The 20,697-nt window shown below is 36.7% G+C and overlaps 3 protein-coding genes across 12 annotated transcripts; 1 reads left to right on the forward strand and 2 right to left on the reverse strand.

Annotated features, from left to right (window-relative positions):
* Positions 1-1,538: 1,538 nt before the first annotated feature.
* On the reverse strand, positions 1,539-9,831 carry Cad96Ca (tyrosine kinase receptor Cad96Ca). 2 transcript variants are annotated; one of them, XM_018018457.2, is made up of 11 exons: positions 9,677-9,831; positions 8,673-8,827; positions 6,237-6,499; positions 5,198-6,031; positions 4,866-5,112; positions 4,550-4,638; positions 3,029-3,168; positions 2,828-2,933; positions 2,578-2,717; positions 2,070-2,211; positions 1,539-2,003 (listed from the first exon to the last, which is right to left on the reverse strand). In XM_018018457.2, exons 1-11 carry the CDS (start codon positions 9,757-9,759, stop codon positions 1,779-1,781), a joined length of 2,424 nt encoding a protein of 807 aa, XP_017873946.1. In that variant the 5' UTR covers positions 9,760-9,831; the 3' UTR covers positions 1,539-1,778. The 2 variants fall into 2 exon arrangements, with proteins under 2 accessions (XP_017873946.1, XP_089332739.1); XM_089476613.1 differs by lacking the exon at positions 9,677-9,831 and adding an exon at positions 9,084-9,668.
* On the forward strand, positions 3,543-19,271 carry LOC108621256 (uncharacterized). 9 transcript variants are annotated; one of them, XM_018018455.2, is made up of 7 exons: positions 3,543-3,892; positions 11,899-12,066; positions 14,157-14,532; positions 14,596-14,707; positions 15,263-15,402; positions 15,530-16,919; positions 17,017-19,271. In XM_018018455.2, the coding sequence occupies exons 3-7, from the start codon at positions 14,220-14,222 to the stop codon at positions 18,128-18,130; spliced, it is 3,069 nt and encodes a 1,022-aa protein (XP_017873944.1). In that variant the 5' UTR covers positions 3,543-3,892; positions 11,899-12,066; positions 14,157-14,219; the 3' UTR covers positions 18,131-19,271. The 9 variants fall into 9 exon arrangements, with proteins under 9 accessions (XP_017873944.1, XP_089332736.1, XP_089332734.1 ...); XM_089476610.1 differs by having other exon boundaries at positions 11,899-12,029; XM_089476607.1 differs by lacking the exon at positions 3,543-3,892 and adding an exon at positions 3,906-4,044.
* Positions 19,272-19,845: 574 nt separating this feature from the next.
* Saysd1 (SAYSVFN motif domain containing 1) lies at positions 19,846-20,685 on the reverse strand. Its single transcript, XM_018018476.2, has 2 exons — positions 20,365-20,685; positions 19,846-20,299 (listed from the first exon to the last, which is right to left on the reverse strand). Exons 1-2 carry the CDS (start codon positions 20,518-20,520, stop codon positions 19,919-19,921), a joined length of 537 nt encoding a protein of 178 aa, XP_017873965.1. The 5' UTR covers positions 20,521-20,685; the 3' UTR covers positions 19,846-19,918.
* Between the last annotated feature and the right edge of the window lie 12 nt (positions 20,686-20,697).

Genomic DNA, 20,697 nt, shown 5'->3' on the forward strand with positions numbered 1-20,697 from the left:
AAGGATCAACTGCGCCGATCTTTGTCTTGATCTCTGTCGACAAATGTGTCGCTAATTATGGTTGAATCTGGGTTTTATAGATGTAATATAAATAATGTAAATGCGATTTGCGGTGCAGGGCGACACGCGAGGCCAGTATGCAATTAGCCGGCGCCCAACACAATGCTCATCCGCACCTCTAATGAAAGTCTCTAATCAAACCCATGTGTGGTAATAGCAACTGGCGTTGTAATAGCTGTCGTTTTCAAGGTGGTGGCGAGTATACGAATATTTATTAATCTATTCGAATATATATTACTCGTCTTCATCTGGGCAAATCTTATCTTTGTTGGGCAAACTAAATATAAGTTAAAATGAATAATGAATGAATGGTTAAACATTCTCTCAACCGAATTAGGCAGACAATCAGCAAACATTACTAGGACAAGACTTAAGATCGGAGCCGACTGACTGCCCTCAGCTGATGATCAGAGAATGGGAACGTGGTTCTCTTGCTGATATACAAACACAGAGACATCCGCATGTTATTGCGACGGCAACTTTAACGTCTGACTTTTCAGCCAACATTGCCAGCCTGCGCCTGCGCCTGCGCCCGTGCCGGTTCCTGTTCCTGTGTTTGCTAAGCACTTAATATGTCGCGACTGTGAATTTGTTGGATATAGGATTAGAGGACGTATATAGGCTATAGTCATATAAATTATAAATATAATATTTAAATATGAGATATATTTTATATATTAATGTGTATAAAGTAGAATCCGGTTTTAACGACGCTCAATGGACCGCCGTAAAGGTATAAGCTTGTCCAGGGACCAGAATTTTATCGCATTAACCTTATGAACGCTATAAGCGGAGTCGTTGTAACCGGATTCTTCTGTATATCATAATTTTAATAGTTCGACATACGTAAAATATATACGAAGGTCTTATTATCCGAGATACAAGAGTCTATCTCTAATCATATAGCATAAGAGCTAAATAAAATATGTATTATTATATATGTATATATTTTATAGAATTCTACGTACGGCTAATATGTATAAGCTCGTCATCTTCATCAAGAATATATACGTATGTATACCTGTCTCAGTTTTAGCCAGAGTGTCTAAGAAAAGTCGAAGTCGAACTTTTTTTAGTTCATAAATTATAGTACATTTATCATGTGACTCTTTCAGTGTCCAAGTGCCCTGAATGTATTATTTGTAATTATTTTAAACTCTAAGGTTTCCGATTGACTTGATTTACATTATAGACGATTTTCGCATAAAATAATTATGAACTTTTGAGTGTCAAGCTATATAACGATCTCTCGTGCCCATTTTCCATTATTGCTTAAGTTATTGGGCTTAGGCTTTGATAGTTATGCATACTATTTCTCTATTCATAGTACGCAAAATTGGATACAAATGATATATTATTAATATCAGCGAATGTTCATGATCCAAGCAGAAACTATAAAATAAAATAAAAATTTTTAATTTGAAAGTAAAATATTCGATAGGAAAATTGTCTTACACATCCAACCATTAGGGCAGAAATTCTGTATTATATAATTTTTTTATTAACGATAACCAGATTGTTATTTTACATTGAATGATAATAATAAATATAATAATTATAAAAATAAAAAGTTTATACAATAAATATTCTAGCAAAAATATAGTGAAGGCACTATACTTTCCTACTTAGTTTACATAAATAAAGCTCTTCGTGGCAGTGCGTGATCGAACCCTCCATTTTCCTTTTCTTTCTTTTTTTTGTAAATAAAACATTGTGACTTATAATTTTTCCCCACTGAGATTCACAATATTATAATAGTTATGGTCTGGAAAACGTTCCAATTCGATATAGTCCATTTCAGTGTGCAGTAATTTGTCGAGCATCTTTATTATCTCTGCAAACGTTGGTCGCTCATTGGCATCTTGGGACCAACAGTAGTACATAATATTGTAGAGCTCCCTTCGACAATGCTCTGGTTTTTCAAGACGATATCCGTCTCGAACCTGAAAAAGGGAAAGGTAAATGAATATCGCTTTGGATATACAGCAAAGTGTGATGTTTTAATTTACCTTGCGCATTACATCGGCAGCGGATATACCTGGATAAGGTGTGGATCCCAATGTAACGATCTCCCACATTAATATACCAAAGCTCCAGATATCCGATTTTATTGAAAATATGTTATCATAAAGTGATTCTGTAGCCATCCATCTAAAACGAACCAAAAATATTGGTATACATTCACAATTTCAGTAGTACTAATTAATCAGTTTGTAAGTTTAGCTTAAGTGTCGAAATATATAAAAAAATATATCACTAATATGTACTGCAAAGAAGTTTCGTAATCATTTTGGGCGTACTGATAATTATTTTTCTGCTTGTGCAAAACGTATGTAAATATTTCAATAACAAATTATTGTCCCTTACGTTAATTAACTTAGTTACTGTGTTCTACATAGAAGTGACAATTGGCCCTAGTCCCAGCCACAGAACCTATTCAGCAGTCAGGAATTGATTCTTATTGATACTGTGGTTAGGGGCTATTTGGAAAACTTATGTCAAATGAATATTATTTACCTAATTGGAAGTTTTCCTTCGCTCTTTCGCTCGTATATCTTAGATGTGACGATATCTCTCGCAAATCCAAAATCAGCGACTTTGCATGTATGATCATCAGTGATCAAAATATTGCGCGCAGCAAGGTCACGATGGATGATCTGTAACAAATTTGTATTAATTATATAGACTTATAATAAAATATGGGGTAGGAGCTCGTCTTTACCATAAGTAATTTCAACTGAATTGAAGTAAATGCTGAATTACTTACCCCGCGCGACGTTAAATAATCCATTCCTCTGGCAACTTGATACATGAACGAAGTTAAGTCGCCTGATGTCAACACATTTGATTTTCCGTGAGTATTTCCATAATGCCTGTAATATAATATATTCCAAAAAAAAAAAAAAAAAAAAAAAACAATTATAGCGATAGTCTACTAAATTAATTAGTAATTATTAAATTAGCTCACCTTTCTGCTCGTGAGTTTCTCAAATATGTTTGCAGTTTTCCTCGACTAACGTACTCGAGTATTACAAAGGTTGGATCCTTTTCTGTGCAGCAACCCAAAAGCTGAACGACATTTACGTGAGGCTCCAGACTTTTCATCACCTGTAATAGTAAAGCAAAACATAAGTTCACAGGTATAAAATAAAGCTAATATTAACATTTTTTCCCATTAGGCGATACATATGTATACATATCTATCACCTGTTGTTAATGTCGAAACGAATAATGAGCATTGTATCATGAACAACTCAAGATAGCCGGCAAATCAATGCTATCGAATGCTGATATCCGACTCAATGAACGTCTAACGAGCTTTCCGAATTATCTACAGCCTCTTCGACCAGCTGGGCAGGACTCCGAAGAGCTTCAGTGCGCAGGTCTGCCGCATTGTCGGAGTATCAGAGAGTCGCAGAGTTAGAGAGAGTCAATCACAATTGTACATCCCAGCGCACTCAGTCACACTAATTATTGTACGCAGCAACAGGAATTAGTTTGTGCCCAGGCGTCAGAGCGGAAGCTTTTGGCTCACGTCTTTGCTTCGTTGTGTACCCCGGGTTTCCACTGATTCATATGCAAAATGTTTAATGCGATAACAAAACCTTGTGCCTAGTTCGTAATGTCTGCGGGCGGACGACAGTCCGCAAAAGTGTTTCCTGATACTGTTCTCTATTCCCGACCGAATCATCGTTGTAGTGCGGTTCAATGGGCTTCCATAGCATAAGAAAATTGTCAGCATGAGTGTAATAAATAATTTGACAAGTGCATATGAAATGCAGATAACGTGCGCTCCTCACACACTAATAATAAGTTTAAATGATGCAAAAAGGTGAATAAACCAATACAAGTCAAATTCAATTAAATACATATATAGATGCATATGCATGCACACAGATGCGTATGGCTAAAAATAATGTTAATCATATGTAAATGGGCAGAAATTAGTTTCTGTCAGAAGGCTCTGCCAAAAAAAATATTCAAGTAAGTCGAGACTGAATCGAAACATCTATTTAATTATTTATTAGCTGAACATCTGAAAACGGAAAACGTGCTCCAGACCAAAGTGTAAATATAAATATGCTCTTGCTTTTAAGGAGTAGTACACAGGGAGGAGAATTTTGTTTACAACTCTAAGCTAAAAACTCGGATAGCGAAGAACCAGTCAAGACTTCCCCAGTATTACAGCTGTATATTGGAGCAATGCTGGACTTTAAGAACATCTGATTTTTCTCTCCATGTGGCCATTAAATTACTCAGTCTAGTACCGCTGAAGCAGCGAAGTTGAACCCTGTCAAATCATGAATGAACTCTCTATGTCCTCTATGCGGGATTGCCACCGTAGGGGATGTCGATGCACGTGCTTCTGCTTGTGCATTTGTTCCGTTATGAATACTGGATTTTGTGATCATGGATTCAGTCAGGGATTCGTCAACACGTATAACAGGAATTATATTTTTTTTGTCGGTTAGATATTTAAGGCGCTTACCTCTAATTCGGAGAGCAAATCCTTTTTTTCGATTTCATCTGCACTCTCCTTCAAAGTTTTCACTGCAACCGTAGTGACCTCCGTGGAGCCTGTTAATATAAAACTTCGATTAAAACCTTAAAATATTGAAATTAAGTTGAAATTAAAGCAAATGAAAAAGTCATTGACCTTTTCCTTTCTATACAATAACCTATCTGAGTATGGAGTAACAAGTGCGCATTGCTACAGAGTTTAAAAGTTTTCAGATAGTCAATATATTTTGATGAATTTGTCCTTTTTCGCAAATTTGTTTGTAATTTGAAATTTGAATACTTACCGGCCAAGCCAGTTGCTTCGCAGCGCCAAACTTGGCCGAAGGCACCTTCACCCAGTATATTAAAGAACTTCAGTCGATGCCTTGGGAACTCCCAATGATCTGTGTTGGGATCAGTGCCGAGGCCACCTTCGGATAGAGTGGCACGTCCGTTAGGCGTACCGTTAGTCAGCCCGGTTGATCCTACAGCGGAGGCTGACATTGAAGCATCCATGCTGTTCGCTGCATTCATTGGTGGTTGATATGATGACTGAAACATTCAATTCAATACAATACGATGAGAATTAGAATTAGACATTAGACATTGATGAAACCATTTATCCTGATTGAGTTACCGTTATTGGTAGCTGTTGATCCCGCTCCCAGGGCACGTAGCGGTTCCCGAAGGCGGAAGGTCCTTGCCACTGTTGCATGACCATCGAATTGCGACTGTCGTCGGTTAGCGTGTTGCTGAGATGACTAGGGTTGGACTTCTTGGAGAGTTCTTCCTTCTCCTTGGACTTCTTCATCGTTTTGCTGATAGCGCACAAGCGACTGCGACACACATAGGCGAGAATAGTCAAAGATATTGCAAAAATGCAACAAAGCCCAATAATAATTGGACTTGCGAAGGACTTTAAGTTGAAATCAGTCAGCTTGCTCTGACCGCTGTCGTCCTTGTGATCAGGTTTAGAGTCTGCCTCAGAGGGCAGAGAGTTGTCTGAGGTGTGATTAGCTATTGGTGTCAGCTTGGTGCGACTACGCGGGGTAGATGCAGTAGTGCTATTTGTGGATTGGACCGAGGCGGGCGTCTGTGTCGGCTCTGTGTCAACTACTTTATTGTCTTCGTCTTGGCTCAAGTCCGGAGCTGTTATTGGAGGATACAGCTTTTTAAAGGGAGGTGGTACGAAGTTGCCAGCGTTGCTTGTCGGAAAACCTTGAGGTAAATTCAACGTCGGCCTCCGGTTTGGCAAGCCATTTCGAATGGACTGCACGCCGGGCAGTTGATCAAATGATGGCAGGAACTGGGAGATATTCTTTACCACGTTCGATATCGAGGGTGGTGAACGAGATCCAAACCCCTGATACCCTCCACTTTCGTGACTTCCCAATATGTTAATAAACACTTCATTTTTGGCTGTGTAGCGTCCATCCGACACAGTTATATATATCAGAAAATTTTCACCGGCCTAAAAGAAAAATCATATTATCATAAATAGATTATTATTGAAAAGGGTTTTTTAATTATGAATGAATGATAATAATTATAAAAGGGAAATTGAGTCTTGCTGATGCTGCTATGTATATTTCAAAAATACAAAACCTTTATTCACATTGAATTTGTCTCAGTAAGTGCTCAATTTACACATTTATTATGCTATGCGTATCACCTACCCGTCCAGATAAGCTCTCGTTCAGATAGACGACACCTGTATTGCGATCTATACGGAAGGGCAGTTTGCCCTGTGTATTCGTCTGTTGACTCGAGCCGATGAGCGGGAGGAAGCGCGGCTCAATTCCGAATACGAGATCATCTCCGTCAGCGTCTTCGGCACGAACGCGATCAATAATCTGACCCACCTCTTCCGATTCTGAAATACGCCAATTTCGTTCTCTAACGTATAATATTGGCGGCGCATTCTGCTCCTGTGAAATGGCTGAAAATATGAAAAAATGTATAGTTGTAGTAAAGCTAAATGTATAAATTAGAGAAAATGAAAGTAACTTCAACCTATTAAAACTAATAAAAAGCTTTTCTCTTTCGGGTATGTGAAAAATTATACCCACAGAAAAACTCGATTGTCGATTCTATTAATAAATATATTTATATAACAAATTGAAATAGTATCATAATATTGATTCAATTCTTGTTTATTTGCTGCTGATAGATTTAAAGAGCATGAAGTTGGTTCTTTACAAAGTGTGATGAAATTGATAAAGTCATCTCGTCAAAATAAAAGAAAGTATATCTTCGATGGGCTGCCTGAGTTTCATTTTAGTCTGATGCATCAATTGTAACAATGTATATAATCAATAATTGATGTTTTCTTTCATAAAAGCACCAATGAACTCATACAATTGACGGAGTTTGGTAATTCCCTAAACTGGCGTGCGTAACCTGTTCTTGTATTATATCGAACTGAATTGTATTGCATTGACTGTTTTCGATAAGTCCAGACAGTCGCTGTTCATAAATGTAAATTTACTTCATTTGCTGTATCGCTTGCGGCACGACCTTCAGCTACTCAGGGAGAGTTCACTCAGATATATGTATATAGAAATATAAAAAAAAAAAAAACAAAAAAAAATTTGAGCGTCTTGGCATGCATATTTAGAGAGGGATTTCCAGTTGAAAAATAAAAGTGCGCTCTGCCGGCGACCGAGAGTGTTAACATAACCGGTTTAGATTGTATTTGTATACTGTTTTCAGTAAGCGAACACGATTATATTGCTTTTGCCCAATATCCGTCTTGTCAATGCCTAAGCCAGAGACCTACGACTTCTATTTCATGCACGTATCTACAATGTATCTCTGTACGTCAAACAAACTGGTTACCTTTTTATTCACTCATATATATATATATATATATATATATATATATATATATATATATATATATATATATATATATATATATATATATACTTAAAATTTTGAAAGTCATAAAAGCTTTTTTATCCCAGTCTTCTTTAGCTGAGGCCGCGACAATTTAAGGCCAACTATTTACTATTCAATAAAAGAAGCAACTCTGCTCCAGGTTAGAGGCACCGACTAGGAGTACACTAATCCGCACAATATGTTCAGATACTGAATAATGTACGCATTCGTTTCAAGCAAATAAAGTAAAAATTATATACATACATATATAAATATATATTAACCTCAATTCTTCAAATTAATCAAGAATCTATATGAATTAACGGTACTATTATATCATTTATTCTTCTATGTAAGCCATTAATTGTTATATACGCCAACAAATTGTTGAGAAAATCGATATCCACCTAGGCGTCAGTCCAGGTCATTGCAGTAATTAACATCCCAACCAATTCAAGAGTCAATAACACAATTTTCGACCACTCTTTCTGTTCATCAAATCACATTATTAATAAACAGATTATATAGAGCGAAAAGAAATATTGCATTTCGACTACTCTCACATTTTATCAAATCATATTGTTGGCTTTATTATTAATTTATAAATCGTGTAGTGCAACAAGTAATATTTCTTTTAGTATAAGTGATATGAAATCTAAACTCTTTATGCGTTTTTATCATCATAAAATAAATAATAAAACTATTTCGATAGATATCTACTTCAAATCAAGCTACCATTTCATTTATGATTATATATTTATAATCTATTTAAATATTTACTAAACCAAAAGATGGCTTGATATTCAGTCTCGTGGGAAGTAAATCTCATTATCCATTGGGCATTGTCGTAATATGAAGTTCAGCTCTTTGCTACTTTATTCAAACCGCGTGCGATTATTATCTTAAAGCCCACACTGAACGATGCTTTCAGCGAAATTGCTTTAACTGCGTGGTGGAAGTGACATATTTTACCTTGACCGTGACAATTTCTCGTTATTAGTCGTCCCCAGCTGAGGTTTCTTAGTCAGCTATTGAACTCTTGTTGTCAGTATATTGCTTCTATAATGATCGGTCGTTGGCACGATCAGTTGTCATAACAAATAATTTAAATCACTTCCTCAACCCATTTAGAGTTTGGCTTCTTGACTTGAAAGTGTTTCAAAGCAACATGTCCTGATCTAACTGTTAAGTTTTAGATACTTATAAGGACTTATAAGGCTTGGTGAACTTACCTTCAGAAACAAATGTTATATCGATGGTAAATATGAATACCAAAACGATGAAGTTTACAACCCTGTGAGATGAGCTCCCCGACATTCTAGGCTTGCAGCTGAAATGTCGCTCATCTTGATAATCCATTGCGTTGTACACCGCCAAGGCGGTAAGCCTGTTGGCGAAATCATGAAGAAAACAAACTTTTTGATAACGGAAATATTAAGCACTATTATTGTTACTATCACTCTGAATGCCCAAGAGTAAAACTAATGAGAATCAGCGTACACAAAACTGGTTTCTTAGGCACCTGCAAACATATTTGTGAATTTGCTTTTGTGGGAGTTTTTAAAGTTTATTTGTTGCTATCCGAGCAGAGACTCAGCTGTTTTATAGTTTAGCTGAAAACTCAATGAATGACGCACTCAAACCTGAGACTACAATAGATCAATGCCTAGTTGGGCGTTGATAGTTCATCAGATTAGTTCAAAATCCTGTTGACCATGCAGCCTGATGCGCGCTGTGCTGTGAGCACCTGGGTAAAGCTAAAGCAGCAAGAGTGAAGCTGATTTCTCTTTTGCTCATATACGGGTGCATGGTGCAATCGCTGGGCATATCCAATGAGTAAAGCGAAGGTGTAAGGGAGAAAGAGGAAGACAGATAGAGAGAGAGAGAGCGTCAGACACGCTGAATTTCGTGAAGATATTTAAAACAAGCTCTGTCGAAACTTCAGCCTTTAAAAATGGCAGGTGTGTTATGTAAGGCCTGTGCAGAGCTTAAATCGTATTCTGTAAATCAATTTAACGATGGCGTCAGATGTTCACATACGGATCGGACGAATATATACAGAGGCAACAATTGAACAACAGAAACGAAAATATTGAATGGCTTCCATTCGCATTTTGTTATGTTTTGTATTTATTGCTAACGTGCGAGATTCACTTGTATTGGATATTTATTTAAATCTTATGCATATTCATGTACATAGGCCTATTTCACATATATATTGAGTACACATTCTTACAAAATCACATGTGAATGTTTCGAATACGAAATTATAGACAATTTGCTTGAAAAAACTTTCTCAATTTGCGTTTCAGCGGACATGAAACACGCGCGCAGACGCGACGTTGCGAATATGAGCACGGTGTATATACTACTAAATCAAGTTCACTAGATGGAGCTTTTCTTCGGTCTCTTGAGCGAAACACAAACGAAAAACTTGTTTAGCCACAAAAAACAACATACTTTAACTGCCATTCTCGCCATCTCTGGCTCTCTCTCTCTTTCTTTTGTGCTCTGTCCCTCCCTAGCTGACTCTCTCAATGTTTGATCGGCTCTCGGTGGAACTGTAAAATACCGAAACATTGCCATGCGTATTTTGAATTACTCGCCATTCATATTCTTATATATATAAGGCTTACTGTGGACTATGCCTACAGCTGGGTAATGGGGGAAAGACCTTTGGATATCTCATTTTATGTACATATTTTGCATTTATCTCGCTATCCATATTTAATATTTTTGCAGTAATTTAACTCGTCGATAACGTTTATACCAAATTAAAGAGCGCATTTCGGAACAAGAATTTAAATTACTGTCTCTCTGTCTACTTCATTTTAAAAATATGCGTATAATGAATTAATGCTGGCTCTTCTATGGTTCATGGTATCAAATGTATGACATAATGGAGGTGTTTGCATAGTTTCTAAGTAGTAAGCTCAGTTCCTATTACATTGTATAATAGCGCGTCTCATATCATATATGTATTAAGATATTTTTAAACCTTTATATTCTTCTTGTCTACACATATCAATTCTTAACAAGTAAAAACACCGGGCGTTACCGACAGGGAAATTCTCATTCACATCCCATTAGCAACTTAGTAGCTTAGTTTGGCTCTGATACTGTAGAAAATTCAGTTTTTACAGATTTGCCACGCCCTTACTGGGCGTAGACACCTCATTTTTGGACACTTTTTAGAACCAGCTAACGGTACCCTAAGTGCAATTTGAATGCTTTCGATCAAAAAATGTGAAAATTACAAGGTATTTTTCGATATGACACGCCCCTAAAGAGGCGTAAAAATATATTTTGGGTCATCGATAGAGAAGGTTACCAGTAACTCAAATATTTGAAGCTTCTAGCTCTTATACTTTAGTAGATACAAACATATATCTGCCTTAGCTCTTTGGTCTTGGGTGGTGACGCGGATCCACATTCCAAATTTCAGAATTCTAGCTCTTCAACTAATATGATTTCTGGTATTTTGGAAAATGCATTCTCCGATTTGCCACGCCCCTAGTGGGCGGATCGGGTAAATTTTAACACTTTATAAATCGGAGATATACACGAGCATGTGTTCCAAATTTCAAAAAAATTGCGTTCATAAGGACAGACGAACAAGACAGACATTGCATAAAACCAATATACTAATTCACTTTCGTGAATAAGTATAAAATCTAAATGAATAATCGAAAAAATTTATTATTAATATCATCTTGCTGTAATAACCTAGAAGCAATCTTCAATGCACAATACGTACATTCTCCTTTTCTATTAGTTTTATAGGAGCATTTACTGTCCACTGTGCAATGAATTATCGAACCCCTAATCTTCTTAATTAGCAAGTTGGCGTAAAGCGTGTAACACTCGTACTGTTTCAGTACGTACATTCCCCCATCATTATACTCATTCACTAACGTAAATTGAGTGTCTTCGTTTTATACTATCCGTCTGTCCGCACGAATGCAATCTATTTCGCTGCTATTGAAGCTAACGACTCGAAATTTAGATTATAATTATAAGGGTAAAAATTGCTACGATCCGCATACTAGGTGCGAAGCATTTCGGAAAAAGCCTTTTCCGATATCTCAGAAGCCAAGGTAGTTGAAGTAGCACTCACGAGATGAACAGTTTTACTATACAAGTTCAATTTATGACAGATAAATCAACGCGGTTTGGAGCGTGGAAAAACTTGTCAAACTGTATCTGCTACAGCTTTAGAGCTGGGAAGCTAAAATTCGGCACGTGTATTATGCTAAAAAAAATATATATATCGACGTCGAAATATAACACCCATTGGGGTTATGGCCAACTGCAAAAGTCTATATGTCCTAATAAATATATAAAACAATAATTTAGTTTAAATACTATAAATAGTACACATTCATTTCATTGATAATAAAATTCACTTTACGCAAATAGAATTCAATTAAATTACAATTTCAATCTCTTGTTTTATAGTGCATCTGTCTGACCCATAGTGCAGTGACACCCAGACAGCTGTAGAGCAGCCCATAGAGCACCACATTGTGCAGCATGGAAACAATGCCAGCGAGTAGCTGACAGTCTAATAAATGTTGTTGTGACGTAAGGTAGACAACGGATTGGGGCACTCATGAGCGGCTTACTGTAATGTGTTCCATTTCCTTTTGCTCGAACAGTTATATTTAATGTGCGGAATATCAGTAGAACTACAATCAGTTTAAGTGAGGCGAATACCAATGAAACTGGAATAACATTCAATATGAATTGAACACATTCATGTATTGAAATATCAATAATGGCTCGATTCAAGGCCACTCTGTGGACGACATGCATTTATTATTTATAGATATGTGATAAAATCAATATGCATTTCCGAGTAATCAACCCTATTTTAACTAAGGCTATTTTGAAACAGCCATGATACATTTGTGCTTTTAATGGTGTACATTACCAAAAGCATTCAGTTTGTTTCATGAGTGATAAGCGTACAGCGCTGTATTCTAATAATAGACACGCTATAACATAATAGTAACTAACTGATAGAAGTAAATACACCTATATACGTCGTATGTATGTCTGTACTTCCTACAATACCACAAACCGAAACTGTAGTCTTCCAGATCCGCAGATCATGTTCCCTTATTTAGTCGGCGTATGGGTGGGGCACGGCAATGGGGTGTGAACGACTTCGTAATACTCATGTGAAATGTAAAAATGCTAATATAAAATTTACTTAACTATAAAGATAAAGAATAAAAGGGAAACAATAATTTTATATTGTATATACAATTTATTTATTAAATCAAAATAAATCAAATGTATACAGAAAAACAATCGTACATTATAGAAAATGGTATTCAAAATTGAATGAATTGGATCATAGCTCAGCTGAGCTATTTAGACGAGCACAATGAAAGTATACCATTTTTATTTTTAATTTTGAAAACATTCTCTTGCGAGAGTTAGCTCTATAGCAAAAAAATAACGTAGCTGGTAGAAAACGACTCGGTCAATGATCTCAAAACAGATACACTATACATATATTTTATTTAACCGAAGATTATATTAGTCGGCAGAATCGATGGCTCACTTGTATAATTTGGTAGTTCCTTAAAGCTATTGGATGTAGTTTTTATTTAAATTTAAACAAATTTACTTATAATATTTTAAATACTATAAATACCACATATTCGTTAATTCAAAATCAAATTTACTTTACGTGTATAGCGTACGATTCAATTATAAATTCAATCTCTTATTATATAATTATTATAATTTATTTCATGTACTTGTTTGGCTATGGCATTGTTATTGTTTATTATTATCGTTACGGTATTTTCGAGTCGTGCATTCGATGGTTGTTAGAGTGCGATAAGATTTGTTTACAAATAAGCTGATAAGAAGAAAGCCAAAAGAGCAGTGCTGGAATATTGACGGAGTTTCCATTTCAATCGTATAACTCGCTGTGTGTGCTTCGGTTAAATGTTTGTGTGGTAAACGTTTGTTTCTATCGATTATCGACCTAAATTAAGTTACATTATTTATTTGAAATTTGTTTTAGTCTATTAGTAAATCAATAAATTATGATCAACTCAAATTGATGAGTAATACATATAGCTGACGTGATTATATTCTTATATACTAAGTAAAAGCAACACGTGTAACTAAATATCAAAATTTTAACTTCGAACTAAATAATTTGTATTAATTTATAAGACAAAATATATACACTTAAGGAGAGAATATGTACTCATATGTATATTTTTCATATACAGCGACTCATTTCGCAAGTTTTTTGTATGTGTAAAAAGTTTAAAGTGAATCATAGAAAGAGAGATAAAGATGTGGGTTATGGGTTTTCATGACCTAGTGAACTTATTGCCAATAATTATACATACTGAGTAGGCTGAGCATAAGCTAATAAGAATTTGGGCTCTAATCCGAGCGGCATCTGGATTCGATAAAAAATAAAATACAAATTATCAAATCAAATTTACTCTGGGGAATTCACAGCATTTCTGGTTTAAAAAACGTGTTTTAAATAATTAAGATAAGGTAATATCTTAGAAAATAATTCTTGCGATCTAACCATTTATTTCCAATTAAAGTATTGCATTGCTTACAACTTTATAATTCTTGATAATTCTATGACGAAAAGTAGCATAGTAATCCTTGCATTTTATTCCTTATTTATGTGCGCCTTGCATGTATCTTTTATTTCATATATACCATAGCTGTGGGATCTGACCATTAGTAATGCTGTTTGATGCCCATTGAAATAAGGGTAAAGAGAAAAGATGACCCAAAAACGATTGCGATGCAATGCCATTGTACTATTAATACTTTTGTATATTGGTCAAAAAATGAGGAGCAGTGATGCAAGTGTGCAATTTCATCACGAGTCACATGAAAACAAATATAACCTTGGCGAGCAAATTGAGCAAATAGAAACACCAAAGGACCAAAAGCTCACCGTGCGATTGCCATCGAATACACTCCTTAAGTACGGCGCCTATAAGGACGTTTCGATACTTCACTTTCGAGTTCCATTGGATACACGAGTTGCGTACTTTAGTTTTAAAGCTTTTGAAGAATCCAAGAGTGCCTTTCGTAAGTACCGAAATTTAATCCATACAGATATTAACAATAATAATAATGAAATCTCGTTTGCAGAAAGAAAATGCAAAGTTAAAGATGTATCACTACACTTAAAGGCAAAGAGCTTCCCAGTGATTAGTCCTGAAAATATTACTTTTCCCAAATATTTTTTGTCCTCGGATGAAAGGTAAGTTTTTCCACCTCAACGCTATTCTATTTATTTATAAGTGATCTTTATGTGTTGGGATAAATCCAAAGATTGTAACAGTTACTAAAATGTTAGATTCATTAAAATAATTGAGTTACGGTACGATATTATATTTCACTTTTTTTTTTCCTTAAATTTAAGTATTAGTAAAAGTTTTATTTGTTGTTTCTGGACGTGAATTGAAATTGCATTAGAGGTTACTTAGAGTGAATGGTACTCAATGACTACTAATCTGCACATTATCTCCCAGTCAATGAATGTAACATAAAAACAACTTAAAGAAAAACGATTCACTCCTTTAAAAATGCTCCAAAATAATAGTAAATTAAGAAAATAATAACTACTAAAATATAAAATATTTCGGACTTAGATTTTTTTAAACGGTGCTCTACAGGAATTCCTAACAGCCTGATTTAATTGCTAGACTAGATGAATTCGTAGAATAGAATAGAAGAGAAAACTTCAATGGGAAATATACTTTAAGTGTTGATAACATATCTTCTTGATTAATTAATATTCCAAAATTAATTTTAGATATAAGGTATATAGTCTACAGTTTCAGTCTGATCAAAAGCGACACCGTATTGATATACCGGGTCCTCAATTGGGAAGTTGGTTTGCTATTGCTTTCGTCAGCTGGACAGATCCAAATAATGATCGCATCGAGCAACAAGGTAAAACCTTTCTTATTTTAATCTCTTAATGCTTAGTGATGAGTTATCTGGATTTCCAAGAGTTACTTTTTATTCATATTTATTACATTTGATTAAATAAATGACTTTTCTTTTGTTATTTTTGTAGGACTATCAGCATCATGCGAGACATTGCTATTGGCAGAATTGTCCGTATCAAGTTTCCACTCGATCATTATAAGCAATCAACAGGTTGCTATAGGCAATATAACGAGTATGCCTGTCAACAACAAGCAGCTCAATATAAGCTCCAATAGGAGCTCGAGCAACGGAATGGTTACCGAACATAATTCTGGAAACTCCAAACTACTACAAGAGTCAATTTTGACGACGGAGCATGCCAAGAAACTTCAGAAAGAAAGAAAGGAACCAGATGCTACAAGTGAAAATATTACTCATACTGAGCCAGACACAGTCGAAGATAGAAATACAGACAGTATCAAAAATAACACTAACAAGAAGGATGGAAATTTGGAAACCAACAATGAAATAATTTACAAGTTTTATGTGCCCTCCGACACGGATGTGGCTACGGCGCGGCTAACGTTTGGCGAGATCTGTATGGACTGTCCAGATATCGGTTTCCATATTCAGGCAAACGCATTTCCACTAATCGGTAGTGGGCCGCCAAGCCTGGCCGGCAACGAGTACAACTACTTACACAGTACAATTATCAGACCAAATCAAACTGAAGAAATCTCAATTAAGTTCAATGTTCAACCCAACACATGGCACTACGCCCTACTCAGGTTTGCAAGCGCAGCGGACAAGTTTCTGTTGAATCCCCACATAGGTCAAGGCAAAGCTTTTTCAAAAACTGAATATTTTTCGACTGCGAAAGAGGAAGCAGGACAGGAAGTGCATGAAATTTCCTATGAAATCCAAATAGACTTCGATCCAGTGGAGTCAGAGTCGGCCAGCGAATCCAATGGAACTCAGTTTCACTCTAAGACTGAGGATAAATCTAATTGGCAACCGGTTCACCGTCGCGGAATGGATTTCTATCCCTTGCTGCGACAGAGCTATCATGAGTTTTTTATGTTCGATTTCGACTTGCAACCCGATATAAACGGAACAGTTCCGGCACTACTTAACCTAACGGCACTGTCTCCTGCCGCTTTTGCGTTCGAGCTAGGCGAGGTACACGATATTGGCGGTACGCTCACCTTTGCCGTCTCCATGAAGCCGGAAGTTCGCATCATCAGTGAGCTGAAGCTGGCTTCACCCACAATGACGCCGCCCTCAGAAAGAGGTGGCATTCTGGCTGAGAAATTAGTGGGTAATTTAGATGACGTCGAAGTCCTGATGGGTCAGGAGCAGCAGCCCAGCAATAACCAAAGTATGCAAATCATTGTATGCATGCACCTGGGCGTTCCAGGCGTTCCGACCTGGCCCGACAAATGCCGCTATGGCCAGCGCTTGTTGCCCGCCTCCAGCATCGTAAATAACACCGAAATAATGGGTCTGACACATGTACCCTTTCCGGAAAGTGGCCTCTGGTAAGTGTAAACAGCAACAATACCTTTGATATTTCAGATATAATCTTATCTGAGGCGATTTCTGTTTTTAACCATAAGTATAATAATAAATATACAGGTTCGTCACAATGGGCTTGTTTTGCCATGGAGCCGAGACCGCGCGGGTTACCATCATCGACAGCGTCAAGGAGTTCGTTCGGCAGCACCGGGATTTGCTGCAAGAGATGCGGAGTCCATGTGCCTGCGCTGGCAATGCCACAATCTATGAGAATTGTATTGGATCGAAGGATTGCCTGGCCTCCATGAACGAAACTGAAACCCTCAAAGTAAAAGAGTGTATGATGGACTCAAAGTGCACCGACAACTACTCGGAAATGACACGTCTCTTTGATGTGCACCACAGGTCGGCAACGGAGCAGCGTTTTGCGTTAGAGAACTGCAACACTTCAGTGGTGTTCTCTATATCTTCGAGTCCCTGTGTCGCTGGGCGCTGTGGTCGCTTTGGGAGGTGCTACCATTATATGTCGGGAGGCTTTGTGTTTTCCACTTGCGTTTGCATGAAGGGCTACCGCGGCTGGGACTGCACCGAGGACTCGCAGGTGCCATCTAGCATGTCAATCCTCATGGCCTCGTTACTGCTGACGCTGAGCAACCTGCTCTTCATTCCGAGCATTTACTTGGCCTTTCGACGCCGCTACTACACCGAAAGCGTCATATACTTCTTTGCCATGTTCTTCTCGATCTTCTATCACGCGTGTGACTCAGGAGAAGACGAATACAGCTTCTGCTTGGTGAAGATCAGCGTGCTTCAGTTTTGCGATTTCTATTGCGGCCTGTTAGCCATTTGGGTCACACTTATTGCAATGGCCCACATGCCTCAGCAGTTCGTTTCCCTGCTGAACATGTTCGGGGCGATTCTGCTTGCATTCGGCACAGAGCTCAACAAGCAGAGCCTCTGGGTATTCCTGGCTCCAGCTTTAACGGGCATTTGCCTCATTTCCGCCAGCTGGGGCTTGCGCTGCGCCAAAACACGTAAGTGGTTCCCTGCTCGACGCTACCTCACCATCTTCATGCCGCTCGGCTTGGTACTGGTGATGATTGGCCTGGTCTGCTACGCGTTCCTCCAAACCAAGCAGAACTATCACATTGTCCACTCTATCTGGCATATGGTCATGGCGCTTAGTATAATGTGCCTCTTACCCTCGCAGAAGTCGTTCATACCGAAATCCTAGCACTCCGAATTCTGCTTTGAGTTTTACCTTGCAAAACAGGAGCTCAGCTTAACTTGATAAGATACTGCCGATTCCAAACCTCGCATCCGCTGTGGAATCATGGAATTCAGATGTAGCATTAAAAATAGAAATATTTCTCATAAATTAGACATACAAAACGGGCAAAAGAAAGGAGGAACTTTTCTAATGGTTTTTAACGTAGTCTCTTGAGAGTATGGTGTTTATAAAACTCAACAAATTATTATCGAATCAAGGTATACGATTTAGTACAAAAGTATATATGTATACTTTTGATTAGGGCGACGAGCTGAGTCAATTTAGCCTTGTCCGTCTGTCTGTCCGTCCGTCTGTCCGTATGTATGAACGCGTCGATCTCAGAAGATATTTTTTTTTAAATGTCCGTATATAACGCAAATATCGAGAATATCTCCAAAAATCGATAACACATCCCGATTTGTTATCGAATAAAACATTATCGAAAATCGGTAATAAATTTATATCTGCTACATCTTAAGACTTTGAATGTAGATTTATATGTATTTAATAGAATATCGATTTTTGTTATAATTTACCACAGCCCTTATATCCAACCTCTCAGCCATAAATTTGTAAAAGGCGTTTTTCAAATAATAGAAACTTCTGCTTTGGCAAATGCACGCATTTCAATGATATAATAACGATCTAATTTTCATGAAAATAGTCCAAACACGAGAACCACAAGTTATTAAACAATTCATTTCCTATAGTAAGCCCACACTGCGTATGTACGTGTGTGCATGTGTTGTTTCTTGTGTAAGCAGAAAAACGCGGAGATTTATTAAATGTCACTTTCTCAACGGGCTCAGGGGATCTCGTAGTAGAGCAGTCTTGATTAGAGCTTTACTTGTTTAGGAGTGAAATTTGTCATGGTTTTCTGGTAGAGCTCCGGCTTTTCCAACATCACTTTGGGATTCACCTCGTCAAAAACCTGCAGAAAAGTCGATTCAAATTCTGGATTAAAAAACTTTATCTACTTTTTTTTGCTTGTGCAACTACCTACATATATATATAAGATATTAATATATTCTAAGATTGTATAAATGAATTCAAACAAATGTGAATACTATTTGCATACATGTTTATGTGCATTGTTTCTGTTAAATTAAGCCTGCCAATAAATTTTATAAGACAACGTTTACCTTGGCTATCGAGTTAAAAATACTAGACATTTAAAGGGAATATTGAATATCTGTATAAATACTGCATACCTACTTTGATAAAGGCGTATAGATATAGAAATATAATATTAAGAGAAGCCGTTGTTATTTTAGATATGTATGTATTAGCCTATTGATGAAGCCTTATTAATCTTAATAGTTATCATTCCTGAAAATGTACTGTCTTATAAACAAACATTCTACTAGAATAACTAAATTTCAAATAATCTGTAATTAAACGTCAATGAGTATGTACAAAAACTTAAAGCATAGAAGCGTTTACGTAAACTAATTTATATATATACGAATACTAATTGTGCCATGCAAGAATCATCCAAAGGTATATAGTACATTTCTACAATTTCATCGTGTATAATTTAATGACGATTATTATTATTATTTTCTTTTTTTTCTTGTATCATAAACACGTTGATGCATCAAATTTATATAAAAGTATATTGCATCAACATTTTTTATCAGTCGCATATTGCGCTTTAAGTAAATTTTAAAGTACAGATCTTGGGAAAAATTCCAATCACGAGTTTATGCCAACTATTTTACATATACATATTTCAATATTTATAAATTGCACTTATCGCACGCTACCAGAGCCGTAGCGGATTTCTCGCTCGAATTGCTCCGCCTTTAAAGTGCCGTCTATACTTTCACAGTTCTTATTAAATATACTGTAAGCACTTATTTCATTGGGGTCCTTTGGGCCAGTTCTGGTGTTGAAATATATTCCAAATAACGCGGAGAACATCAAGAAGACCAACCCGAACTTCAGCTCAATTGCTATCACATACAACGTTACCCAAAACAGGAAGTAGACCGCCCACAGAGTATATTTTAAACACTTATTATCCTTATCTTCGCTAGCATTGACGACTCTATGTGACGCTTCAATTTCATCGTCCGAAGACACATATTCCTCTGGTGTATCATTAATGTCGGAAGACTTATCAGAGGCTGGCTAAAATAAGAAGAGAAAAAATGTTAACGTTTCAGCTTTCAGTTGCCACATATGACCTTTCATACCTTAACTTCGATTGTGGTTTGACATTTTCCCTGAGTTGCGTCCGCGCCAGTGCCCAGCATCCAAAAACGTTTAAGTTTTAATTTGAAGCTGTTTAACAATTTTTCCTTTTGCTTTTGCTGACGATAATTTTTCAATTGCTCTTGAAAATCAGCCATAAAGTAATATGTATTATTAAAACTTAAGATGTAAATTAATTAGAGATGAAACATTTTAGAAATTTAGAGATGCCACTTTTGACTAGCACAGTGAATACCAGGGATGCGGTAAAAGTCACAGTTACGATTTTAAAAATACATATATCAGTTTCCGCTGTTTACAAATCGGTATTACGT

This window comes from Drosophila arizonae, chromosome 2 (genome assembly GCF_054131065.1).
Source record: "Drosophila arizonae isolate 15081-1271.41 chromosome 2, UAZ_ARI_1.0, whole genome shotgun sequence".
Classification (NCBI taxonomy): Eukaryota; Metazoa; Arthropoda; class Insecta; order Diptera; family Drosophilidae; genus Drosophila; species Drosophila arizonae.